The sequence below is a fragment of the Dipodomys merriami genome, unplaced genomic scaffold, assembly GCF_024711535.1.
Source record: "Dipodomys merriami isolate MVZ:Mamm:240054 unplaced genomic scaffold, mDipMer1.0.p SCAF_9, whole genome shotgun sequence".
In the NCBI taxonomy this organism is placed as follows: Eukaryota; Metazoa; Chordata; class Mammalia; order Rodentia; family Heteromyidae; genus Dipodomys; species Dipodomys merriami.
In genome coordinates this window covers 42,611,127-42,623,793 of record NW_027206512.1, presented here as the reverse complement: position 1 = coordinate 42,623,793, position 12,667 = coordinate 42,611,127, and the positions used below count along the sequence as shown (strand labels likewise).

The 12,667-nt window shown below is 43.9% G+C and overlaps 1 protein-coding gene across 10 annotated transcripts in view; it reads right to left on the bottom strand.

Annotated features, from left to right (window-relative positions):
* Apbb2 (amyloid beta precursor protein binding family B member 2) overlaps nt 1-12,667 on the bottom strand; it is a 280,610-nt gene that overhangs the window by 76,196 nt on the left and 191,747 nt on the right. For 5 of the 10 annotated variants that reach the window (XM_070012606.1, XM_070012608.1, XM_070012607.1 and 2 more), the window contains 3 exons: nt 11,045-11,107; nt 10,581-10,666; nt 10,418-10,478 (listed from right to left, as the gene is read on the bottom strand). The exons of 1 other annotated variant lie outside the window; for it this stretch is intronic. In XM_070012606.1, the coding sequence (XP_069868707.1) occupies nt 10,418-10,478; nt 10,581-10,666; nt 11,045-11,107 (210 nt within the window). The remainder of the gene's footprint in view (nt 1-10,417; nt 10,479-10,580; nt 10,667-11,044; nt 11,108-12,667) is intronic. 4 more of the 10 variants (XM_070012611.1, XM_070012612.1, XM_070012613.1 and 1 more) reach the window with 1 other exon arrangement.

Genomic DNA, 12,667 nt, shown 5'->3' with positions numbered 1-12,667 from the left:
GGAGAAATCATGGGGGGAAGGGCTTAGAGAAAAGTTCTATGTTCTCGGCTCTGGGTTCCATGCCGTTTACATGAGCCGACTTTCTAGAGACAGGACTCACCTGCTGCCCATCATTGCCCGGGAGGGGGCCTGAGCAGCCCAGTGTGCTGAGCACACTGCATGGAATCTTAAAGGATTCACTTCCAATTTGTGCCAACAACAGAGACTGAATGAAGCCATGTTTGGCTGGGTTAGGAATGTGTAGATTCAACATCTCAACATAGTTTATTACTATTTTGTTATTTGTTATTATTTAGTGGTACTGGAATTTTGAATTCAGGGTCTCACATTTGCTCATCTGGTGTTCTGCCTCCTGAGCCACACCCAGACTGGCTTTTTGCTGTTTAACTGGAGATGGAGTCACATAGACTTCCCTGATTTGTCTGGATCTCCTGGGTCTCCTGAGTAGTAGCTAGGATTTCAAGGTATATGTGCCACTGGTGCCTGGCTTAAACATGGTTTTATTTTTTTGGGGGGGTCCAGTCATGGGGCCTGAACTGTGGGCCTGGGTGCTGTCCCTCAGCAATTCAGCTCAAGGCTAGCACTCTACCACTTGAGCCACAGTGCCACTTCTGGCTTTTTTTTTGCTTATGGGGTGCTGAGAAATCGAACCCAGGGCCTCAAGCATGCAAGGCAAGCACTCTACCACTGAGCCATCTTCCCAGCCCCTAAACATGGTTTTAAAACATGGTTTTAACAGTGTTCTAAAACCAACTGAAATGATTTATATGTTCCTGTTTAGCGATCTCGAAAGTTATCTCCAACAGAAGCAAGTGAAATGCCTTATTATACACAAACTGTTTTCCTTAATTCTAGTCACAGTGTGGCATCACGGTGGAGCAGTACCATTGCTTTTCTCTGCTGAGATGAAAGTCTGTATCCCTCACGTAATAGTTTGTCTGACTGTTCTCATGCCCCTTTGCACCTAGCAGCTGCTGAAGAAACAGAAGAGTAGTGGGGTGAGCAAGCCACATATAAGTCCAAGAGCACTCACTCCGTCAGGCAGAGACTAGCAACAGGAAGCCTGGCTGGGAGATGGTGTCCTCCTAAACACCAGAGGCAGAGGCGAACTTGGGCCCTGCTCTTTCGTGGCTTAGATGTAGGGCCTCCCACTTGGATAAGGTTTGATGTCAGAGTGAGGGAGGGCCCTGGCAGAAAGAAAAGCCTTAGGTAGTAATGACTTGGCATCAAAATTAAAGAGAGCCGTCAATTCTCTTACCAATGTGATTAACTGCAAATAAATGCTTTCATTACTACGAAAACGCTGGTGTCTGGTGTTAAGTTTCCTGGTAACAAGCCCAAGAGAAGAAATGAAATGTGTGGCTTTATTTATTTCTTTTGAGGTGGGGCACCTTGCAGAGTCAGCTGCAGGGCCAGGCTGAATCAGCTGGGCCTCTTCTGAAGGTCCAGACCTCCTGCATGGATGTACAGCCAGCTGCCCAGGTCTGAGCCTATCCATGGCCCAGAATTCTCTGCCAGAATCCCATAGGGTGGGTTCACATACCTGCTGCCTCACAGTCAGGAAGCCCATCCCAGCAGACACTGCTGTTGCAGGCTGCCCAGCTCACCTGGCTCCTGCTGAGTTCCTTCAGGGAGGAAGGAAGCCTGCCTTTCCTTAATTAGCCTCTCCAGGCATCTGCCCACCACCAGCCCCAGCTGCCAACAGTCGAATAACAATGTATCTTGTTCCAACAGCTTCGTCAGAACTCAGAGCTCATAGAAAGCTGCCAATTCCTGGACTGCTCATTCAGGCAAGTGGAGTGACCAGAAGCTAACCAGGGAAAGGAAGCCAGGTTTTGGCCAGGAACACAGCATTCACGCTGGTCATGTTGGCAAATCAGAGGAGGAAAAGTGCTTCAGAAACACAAAAGCTGTCCCCTGAGCCAGAAGGCAAAAATGAGCATTGGAGGGCAGTGGCACTGAGTGCCAGCCCCATCTAGGAGCATAGCGCAGGCTGGGTCAGCAAGCCAGGCTTTGGGTCCTCATTGTCTGAGATCAGCTCTGCAAGTGTGGGCAGATCTATGTGCCTCTCTCCGTTCCTTCCGCTTGTCCTAAGTCTTGATTGAGAGCATCCAGATTTTCCTCTTTGAATTCCAATGCAAAAGCCATGACAATAAGGTATATCTCATTTTCCAGGCCTTGGTAATGTTTGTTGTCAGCTTTGGTTTCCGAATTGAACCATGCTGCTGGGGGGGGGTGCCCTTCTGGAGGGGTGTTTACTTGAATGACTTATGGGAAAAGACTCCAAAGATGGCTACAATGCATCCTCCCAGCTCTGCACCTTGCCACTCTCCTATCAAGAGGCAGTCCAAGGTCAGGAATGGTGGCTCTCACCTGTACTCAGATTGGGAGGGTCACAGCTCAAGGTCATCCTAGGCACAAGGGTTAGCAAGACCCCACCTTAACCAACAGGCATGAGGTATCTACCAGGGAGGTCGAAGTACAGGATCATATTGGGGCCAGCCTAGACATAAAGCATGAGATCCTCTTAAAGAAAAACAAACAAAAACCACAAACAAACAAAAGCAAAAAGTCTGGGGGCATGAATCAACTGGTTGAGCACCTGCTTAGAAAGCACAAGGACCTGAGTTCAAATTCCAGCACTATTATCCCCCTCAAAAGGTGGAGTCCATCTCTCTACCTCCTGGATCTGGGCTATGACAGTTTTTTACCAACAGAAACAGTGGAAATGATGTAGTTCCATTCCAAAGAGCCTTTTTTCCTATGGCAGCCTCTTGTCTGCTTCTGCCAGAAGCCCAAGCCACACTAAGAGGCCCTGGAGAATGAGTATGTGCAGGAGCACTGCCACTAGGCAGCCATCTTGGGAGTGATGCTCCAGGCCCAGCTGCCCCCATGTGGACAGCAGAAGAACTGCATCTCTAAATTCCCAACTCAGGAGCAAAATAAATTAGTTTTAAGCAAATACAGACACACTTCATTTGAACAGATCTGCTCCCGAAAGCATTTTCTGAAAATTAACACAAATGTATAAATAAAATTATTTCAAAAGTTCTTCACTTACATTAATTTAAAAGAATGAGGGCTGGAAAGAGAAGCTCACAATAATTCAAGCACTCAGTAACTTAGATACCATCTCCTTGTGGGAAACCACCGGGTGGGCAGTACCCCTTCCACCCCCCACTCCCAACACAAAAGCTCAGCTCACAGCATGTGCACTGCATTAGCCTGCTGGCTAGTCTGAGGACAGCAGCTGAAACTATTGCTTCCATTAGCAGGGAAGGTAACAATGATCAAAGGGGCTAGTCCAAATACCTAGCTTATACCTCATTTCAAATCCACAGTGATAGCAGCCACACGAGGCAGCTACTATATCCAAATTGTACACATAGAAACTAAGTAAGCCACCCAAGGCTGACCATCTAATAAACAGCAGAGCCTGGCCTAGCACTGGTTGCTCACACTTGTAGTCCTAGCTACTCAGGAGGCTGAGGACTGTGATACTTATCTTCAAATTAACCACCTAAAAACTGAAAGTGGAGCTGTGGCTCAAAGTAAAAGAGCTCAGGGACAGCACTGAGGTCCTGAGTTCAAGCCCCACAACTGACAAAAAGAAAAAAAAAAGGCCAGTAGAGCCTGACTTTGCACTGCCTGGCAGTGCAGATCCAGAATCCTTGTCATATCCATTACATCCACATGAAGTAGGTATGTTCCTTTAACATTAAGCATTCTTGTAAAGTTCTTGAACCCATTAACGAATCCAAATGTAAATCAAATCCAAACTTCTCTCACAGAGCAGAATATCTGAAATTAGAAAAGCTAAACCACAGGAAGAAAAATCAATTATAAGAACAACATGCATCTATAAAACCCATATAACTGTTAAGAAATGATAATGAATTTGTTACAGCAGACCAAAAATAAATCTGAATGAGAAGAGACACTCCCTCCCATTTCCTGTATGTCTATTAGTGCTAATCTTGTGAGTGGCCTTTAATATAATTACTTCATGAAAATCTATGCTAATAGGAACCAAGGGAGGGCTCCGATAAATAGAGCTCACAGAAAAACATTAGAGTCTCTGGTTCATTCACCATTTGTTTTAGAAAACCCTTGTTAAACTTATTAATGGACTGACTGGTATCTTCTCTTTCCTCTTCCTCTTCATGTGGGGCACATGTAACAAGACTAGAGGAATGAACAAAGCTTTCAGTGCCTGGAGAATTCAATCCTGAGCAGCTGAGCACTGGATGCAAAAGGCAGGTGCTGTGTATAGTGGAGACATCCCTGTACAAGATACACTAAAATGATGCCTTGTTTTGACAAGGTCTCTGTAGGCCCGCAGCCTCGGCACCTCCTGAGACCTTAACAGAAATGGGATCCTTTGTCCCATCCCAGAACAATGGAGTCAAAATTTGCCAAGTAACTGGGAATGATTGGACCACAGTAGTGAGCAGGGTGAGGAGTGACCACAGGCTATGACCTTTCTTTCTGTCACACCTGCCTACTTGCCTATCTCCATCAATGCTGGTACCTCAAACCCCATACCCAGCAGCCAAGGTGCCTAGGGAAGCAGTAACTTGGAATAGATGGATATGTACGTTCTTGGCTTGGAAGTCATATGTATAATCACTAGTTAGCCAGTTATTACATTGTGAGAAAAATAAATCATTCAACCTAGCTAAAGCATTCATTTCTTATCTATAATATGGAAAGTATTTATAGGGAACTGCATGTTGGTGCCTGGCCGGGCAAAAATACTCATGGGAAATGTTTGGGACATAGCTCCCCCTCTGTAGTCCTGGTTTATAGCCAGCCAGCCTTTCTCTTTCTTCCTCCTTCCCTTCTTTCCTGCTTCCCTCCCCCATTCCTCTCCTCACACCTGAATATAGACTAGACAGAAGTATTTCAGGTATTTCATGCATCAGGACCCCAATGCTTCACTTACAATTTAAAACCTGTCAGAACCAGAAGTAATTACTGATATGATGATATGTTCTTTTTAAAGATGAAGAAGTAGAAGCCCAGGGAATCTGGACAATATAATCTTCCTTATTCATTTCCTTTATTATGTATTTAAATGAACAATTGTTCTCCAAACTCTCCTGGTGACACACAGAGACAAAGACAATAGAATGGAGTGATCAGGGGGTCAGGAGACCCCCCTTCAGTGTTGTTTCTGCCACCAACTAATTGTGCAACTCTGGACCTCACTTTTATACATCTCTTTTTTGGGGGGGGGGAGTCCGGTCGTGGGGCCTGAACTCTGGGCCTGGGCGCTGTCCCTCAGCTCTTCAGCTCAAGGCTAGCGCTCTACCACTTGAGCCACAGCGCCACTTCCGGCTTTTTTCTTTTTTCTTATATGGTGCTGAGGAATCGAACCCAGGGCCTCAGGCATGCAAGGCAAGCGCTTTACCACTGAGCCACCTTCCCAGCCCACTTTTATACATCTCTAATGTATGTGTGTTGTGTGCAGTTCCACCATTCCAACCCCTAAAGAAGCCAATTTCCTTAAAGATGCAATTCTCAATGCTGTCCACCAGGTGACAGAACATTGCCTTAGAGAATTCTGAACAGTTACACAAAGAACTGGTGTTATGATTTTTAAAGCATTAACTTTTCTACAACTTAATTTAAGGATCAATCATGCATTTGACCATATATATGCCATGTGCCACAGTGGAAGGGCAAAATTCAGATTCTAAGCTATGAAAAGAGGATGAACACGGGGGGAAAGGAACCGAAAAGGGTGGGAATCTCAAAGCACAAGAGTCTGGCCATCCAAATAAGGCAAGGGGCTGCCTTCTTGAGAAAAGAGGCACAAGAGGCAATGACCTAGAAGACCTTGGAATTCGTAGAAGTATCTAAACCATTTTCCCATAGAAATGCGATGAAATATGTACAAGGAGAAAAAGAAGTGATTAGAGAAAAACATTTAAGATTTTAAGACCGGATAGTTTTTATTTTTAAATGTACAGAGACAGTAGAAGAAAACTAGGCACAATCAGAATAAAGTGTTTAGTTAATAGTTCTGTACCAATGTTTATTTCTTAGTTTTTTGTTTGTTTGTTTGTTTTTTTGGGTCTGGTTGTGGGGCCTGAACTCTGGGCCTGAGCCCTGTCCCTCAGCTTCAGCTCAAGGCTAGCACTCTACCACTTGAGCCACAGTGCCACTTCTGGCTTTTTTCTTTTTGCTTATGTGGTGCTTAGGAATCAAACCCAGGGCCTCAGGCATGCAAGGCAAACAAACGATCTACCACTGAGCCACCCTCCCAGCCCCAATTTCTTAGTTTTGACCACTGCACTTTGCTTATATAAAGTTGTAACATCAGGAGAGGCTGTGCATGTAGCTTAGTGGTAGACCACTTGCTTAGCTTGCACAAGATACTGAGTTCACTTCCCCAATACCATAAAAAATAATAAGCTATCACTATGTACATCATAAATGCGTATAATTATAGAAAGTCAATTTACAATAAAAAATTCTGAGGAAAGTGAGTGAAGAGGAACTCTCTATTATCTTTGCAACTTTTGTATAAATCTGCAATCAATACAAAGTAAATATTTCATCCTAAAACCATTTAGAAAATTAAGAACATTTAGAAAATTAAGAAAAAAACAATAGTGAATAAGAAGGAAGGAAGGAAGGATGGAAGGAAAGAAGGAAGGAAGGAAATGAGGGAGGAAGAAGAGGAAGAGGGAAAGAAGGAAAGAGGGAGAGAGAAAGAGAGAAAGAGAGAGAGAGAGAGAGAGAGAGAGAGAGAGAGAGAGAGAGAGAGAGAGAGAGAGAGAGAGAGAGAGGAAACTTTAATACTAGTGGCTATTAGCTTCCACGTAATAAAACAGACAAATGAAAAGGACAAAGCCTACAGCAGACTGGCGTGTTCCAGGGTGTTACTGATAGGATTACTGCTATCACAGGCTTTCTGAAAAGCAATTTTGCAATAAATGACAGAATCTATAAAACTGATGGCCTTTGACCTGGTAATATCAGTTTTAGTAACCTCTAGCAAAGCAATAATTTAGAAGGGGGAAAAAGGAATTTTTATGAAGTTGTAGTATTGGAAACCATTGGAAATGGGCTCTAGAGCACAGTCATTCTGCCAATAGTGAAACACTGCCACAGTGAAATCAGGACTCCAAGAACTGCGGAAAGCAATATATGAAATAATTTTTGAAGAGTTCACTACTACATTGTAGGTATAATCTTTGAATAGAAAAAAGACTTAAGTAGAAAAAAAAATCTATCATTTAATTATAGGATGATTGTGAAGACATTAATTGATCATGAAGATGTTAATCATAGGAATGGCAAGGTTCTGGGCAAATAGGAATTCAATCTTTGAGACTCTTCCATAAATCTCTAGTTATTTCCAAATAAAAAGTTACAGAGCTTAGAATAGTGCCACCAACTGGAAAATACAATTGCTGTTTAAAGAATTAAGCAAGCTCAACAAATATTTTAATAATTATAAAAATACTCTGCCATTTAGGGAAACACAGGTGTGTGTGTGTGTGTGTGTGTGTGTGTGTGTGTGTGTGTGTGTGTGTGTTACACTATCATTTCTATTTAGAGGTTTCATAAACAAATGATAAACAGGACATTAAGATTTAGTGTGGATAAATAAAATTTCAGATGTGTTCACGTTCTGATAGTCCAAAAGTAATTTTTCTTTTTCTTTCCTTTTTTGAAGGGATGGGGGAATGATGCCAGTCCTGGGCTTGAACTCAGCGCTTGGGTGCTGTTCCTGAGCTTTTGTGCTCAAGGCTAGTGCTTGCTCTACCACCTGAGGCAAGCTACACTTCTGGCTTTTTGGTGTTTTGAACTGGAGATATGAGGCTTGTGGGCTTTTCTGCCTGAGCTAGCTCTAAAACACAGTCCTCAAATCTCACTCTCCTGAGTAGTTAGGATTATAGGTATGAGGCACCAAACCAGTGCCTGGCTAAAAGTACTTTTTTCTTTTTTTTTTTAAAGGCAGGTAAGCTTTATCAAGAGGAGAAAGAGGAGAAGAAGGAGGAGGTGGAGGTGGAGGCGGAGGTGGAGGTAGAAGAGGAAGTTTTCTATAATAACCTTCTTGTTAATCATCCTTCATATTATGTTTATAGCCGGGCACTGGTGGTTCATGCCTGTAATCCTAGCTACTCAGGAGGCTGAGATCTGAGGATCACAGTTCAAAGCCAGCCTGGGCATAAACTCTGTGAGATTCTTATCTCCAATAAACCACTCAGAAAGTTGGAAGTGGTGCTGTGGCTCAAGTGGTAGAATGCTTGCCTTGAGCTGAAAGAGCTGAGGGACAGCGCCCAGGCCAAGTTCAAGCCCTATGACCACCACCATCACCACCACCAACAACAACAAAAAAGAAGAAGCATAGCTTCAGTAACTTCTGACAAAGCTAAGTCTCCTTCTTAACATCCTGAAATTCTAACAGGTGCAGGAATGGACACACTGGCCGCAGGAAGGCAGCAGATAAAGAATCCAGGAAGCAATACAAGTGAGAAAGAAAGAAGACGAACCCCTATACCTGCTGAGGAGTAGCTGAACTAGTTCTCCTGTTCCTGCCACCAATGCTACCTGTCCATACACCACTCTCCCACCCATTCTTCTCAACTCTACACTGTGCTTTCCCAGCCCTCAGGGGCAGAGACATGCAGCTCTCGCCTTCCCTCCTCTTCCAGCCTCTGCTTGACAGTCCTTGTAAAACGCCCGGTAGCAAAGCAAACTATTCCCAGCCCACATTGCAACTGTACTGCCTTATCTCCAAAAAGGCCTGAATGTCAGCAGCAGCCTAAGGACTTGACCTGAATGTCACTGGCTCTGGAGCAGCTACCCAGTCCTACTCAAGAGTGCTCAGGAGGGAGTGGATCATTAGAAACAGTATAGATTCCTGGGGCCCTCAGAGCCCTTAGAGCCAGGTGGCAAGATGGCAGCTCTGGCAAAGGAGACAGGTTTGGAACCACCCTGTTAAGTGGGTGTTCCCCTGAACGACTACTGGGGAAACCTATTTGCTCTTTTATTCAGAGGCCCAGATTACTTTGGGGCTCAGAAGAAATAAAAAGAATCCAGAATATTCCTCCCTCTCCAAAGGAGGAGGCTCTGAAGAGGAGGCGAAGGTGGCTCTCCATGACTCTAAGTACTGAGGAACAACAATACATGCATAAGTGAAAATGAAATCTGCAAAATGAAAACAAGGGCCACCTGCTCAAAGGATAAGGGGAAAAACAGAATAGAAAACATTAAAACATAAAGACTTTCCTTTCTCTCTGACTCACCATCTCGTTTTAGCAGGGTCATGCAGCAAAGAATATTTGCAGATTGAGTGAAACCCCCACAGATGCCTAGAGCCCTACCCATGTCTTGCTGCACACATCAGCAGCCAGTGAGACAGATGTACCATGTTCCTGGTGAAGGCCAGGGAGCTTCTTGTCCTATGGGCCCATCACCCTAACTTGTAACAGTATACTGAAGTACCACCCTGGGACAAGTATCACCCTTGGACAGAGGCTCACCCCATAGTTACCTGCTGGCTTACCACTAGCCATTTCAGGCTGAGCTAGCCACTACCATGCTCTGTGTGTGTGTCTGTTCCCAACTGTCCCATGGTCCTAGCCAGGCCCCAACTGAATGTCGAAGACAGCAGGAGTCACTGAGTAGGAACAGAGATAGAGAGGTCTAGCAGTCTCTGGACTGCCCAAGGGGGCAGGCAGCTGAGACCACCCAGGTAGACATGGGAACGAGCCCAGTCCCCATCCTCCTGGGGCATACTCCATAATCCAGGGCTTTGGTTATAAAATGTGAATTTCTAAGCAAATTATGGGAAGTTTGAAGTTGGTGACTGTACAGTTTTAAACCCCAGGCCAGGGACTCTTCTTACACATAGCCCCAGGAAGTAGGCCACATATCTACAGTGGTCCCACTGGTGTTCATCCAAAGTTCTAGAGCAAAATGGGGACAAGTTCACCTTCATGTCCCATCATCACTCAGTGCCTTCAACCTGTGTTCATGACAGGGATAGCAGAGCCCTCTCACTTTGCAGAGATGAGGCTGCTGTAGGAGAGGAGGACACCAAGGGCATCACACCTTGCCCTTACCTTTATCTGCCATGGCTCTGCAAGGCAGACTAGCGGATCTTCCCACTTAACCACCAACCTGAACTGAGTACACGGTGCAAAGAACTGAGGTAGTGAGACACAGGCAGTTTTGGTGGTAATGGAAATAGTCTCACATCTCGTGGGACCTACAGGTTTCCCTAAAGAGCCTGAGAAACTAAGAAAGAGAAGATGGAGTAATTTCTTTCTTATGTGGCTCAGGGATGCTGGTTTGTACAAAAATAAGTCATTATCCACAGTCATTACTTTGATGAAAGAATATAACCTGGCTGCTGAAAGTGTGTGTTTGTTTGTTTTTTTTTTCTTTTACAAACCTTGGCTTCTGGGTCACTGTTGACACTACAAGAATCATCATCATCAGCATGAGGAACATTTCTAGAAAGACAAAAACAGAACCAGAAAACTAGTCTTAGAATTCTGTTTTAATTGCTAGTTGGCGAAAGCCACACATTTTGCCACCCCCTTCTCACATCCTACCTGAGCTTCAAGGATGCATAGCGTAGGGTCGCTCCCTCAAACTCCTTTAAACTGGGGTCTGGGTTAACTGTAGCTGCGTGTAGGTCCTAGAGGAAAATGGGTCTTTGTTACTGTATGATGGGAAGGCATTCCATACCAAAGGGGAGAAGAAGCCCCCAGCGAGAGTCGGACAGTGTGTGTGAGTTTAGGCGGAGGATGGCATGCAATGGCTGCTAGGTGCTGACTGCGCAAGCGCCTGCCCTTACAGGAAACCAAGGAACCTTGGGCCATCAGCTTGAAATCATTCATGATGGGAGACACCAAAAAAAAGCAAAGGGAGTGTGAGCTGCACCACCCTAGCAAGAAGCCCCTTCACTTGTCCTGCAGAATGCATGATATTCATGAAGAAGAACATACACAGCCACAGCCATGCAGAAAAGGAAAACAAAAAAAGTAAACAATCTAAAATCTGACAATATACTTGCCTTCCAAATGTCACTATTAATCTTTCCCCCATTCAGAACAGCAAAATCACTCCATGGCTGTTTCTAGACATATAATTATTCACATAGGGAAAAAAAAGCACATCAATTTAAAGGAAAAAAAAGAAAAGGAAAAGAAAAGGAAAAGAAAAACAAAAATACAAGACACTGTGGTTAGCATTGATATTCACAGGATGGGTTAGGGAACAAATTAACAGCAACATGTTAGCTCGCTCTCTCTAAACTATCACCTGAAGACCAGGGCAGGAGAATTGGTACTTTACTTACCAAAACAAACAACAAAACATTATTAGGAGCAGACAGCCAAGTTATTTTCTAAATGTGGTTTAAAGCAAATCATAGGCACTGGCTTTGAATCTCCAGCACACCTAATTACATAGGAAATGTTTCCCCCATTAACCACACAGGACTGTTTCCTGGAGGAAGACATAGTGTGCGGGTGGGAAACGGGGATGCCCGGGATCAAGAGCACAAAAATCTAAGGACCAAGTTACTGTCACTTAAAAGAAAAAAGGACAAGAAAAAAGGGTGAGAAGGTTAGTAAAGAACACAGACTAATATTAATGTCTCCTGGAAATTGAACCTAACAAAAATTTCCTCTAACTCATAAAAAGCGATATTTCCTTGCCATGTAAATCTGCCTGGAGATTCACACCTGGAAGTAAGCTGATTTCTGACCACTGGTATAGCACAAAGCATGCAGCCCCAGGTTGGAAAGCTCTTAGAGGATCATTGAAACAGCTCCTTCTACCTGCCTCAGAAAACCAGGAAGTATCTTTTCTTCTGAATAGGCCAAATATCTTTCATCTGAGATTTGTGGAAATTAATAAAACTAGTGAATGAAAAAAAGGACAGCCTCTTGAATCTGTTCTACTGACCCCATCAGGCAAATCAACCATGGAAACTTTTCAGATCAACGACTTTTCAACTGAAGTTCTCTAAAATGAGCTAAGGATGCTGACCCAGAATTTGTATCCACAACATTAATCCAGTTTTTAAGACTACTAAGAGCAGATACACTTAGGTTTAACTGTTCCATGTATGGAAAGGTACAGCTATTTACTCTGCAGGACTTGAGCAGGCACAGGCATATCAGATCTGTCATTATTAACACTCACAGCTAGTACAGCTGATGCTGGCTGGCTTTCTATTTTGTCATAGGTCCCTGAACTGTAGTGTTCAAAATGCAAAGGAACTCAGATCACTGTACTAATTAAAAAAATCTTAATGAATAAAAAGGCAGGAATACTGCCCAGCCCATCACCACTCTTTTAATTCTGTATCCTGGAGGGCTTTGAGGAGGAGAAAAGTAACTGAGAAGTGGGGTTTGTTAGCTCAGTGGGGCTGTGACCCCCCTCCTCCCCAAAGGGGTAGCAGGGCCTGGTACCTATGTGTTTTTCAATTTTGCTTGTATTTTCAGAACAAAGGTTTTGGAGTCATCACTGTAGAGTTCTAACAAAAACTTGTGCCAAGGTCCTGAAATATCCAGTACTAAATAAAACTCCAAGTCAAAATTACTTTTACAATGTAAGAAACACCTGTGTGCTTCCCCATTACCACCCCTGCAGACAGGCAAGCAACTTCTGTTCTCAATGAAGATCAACT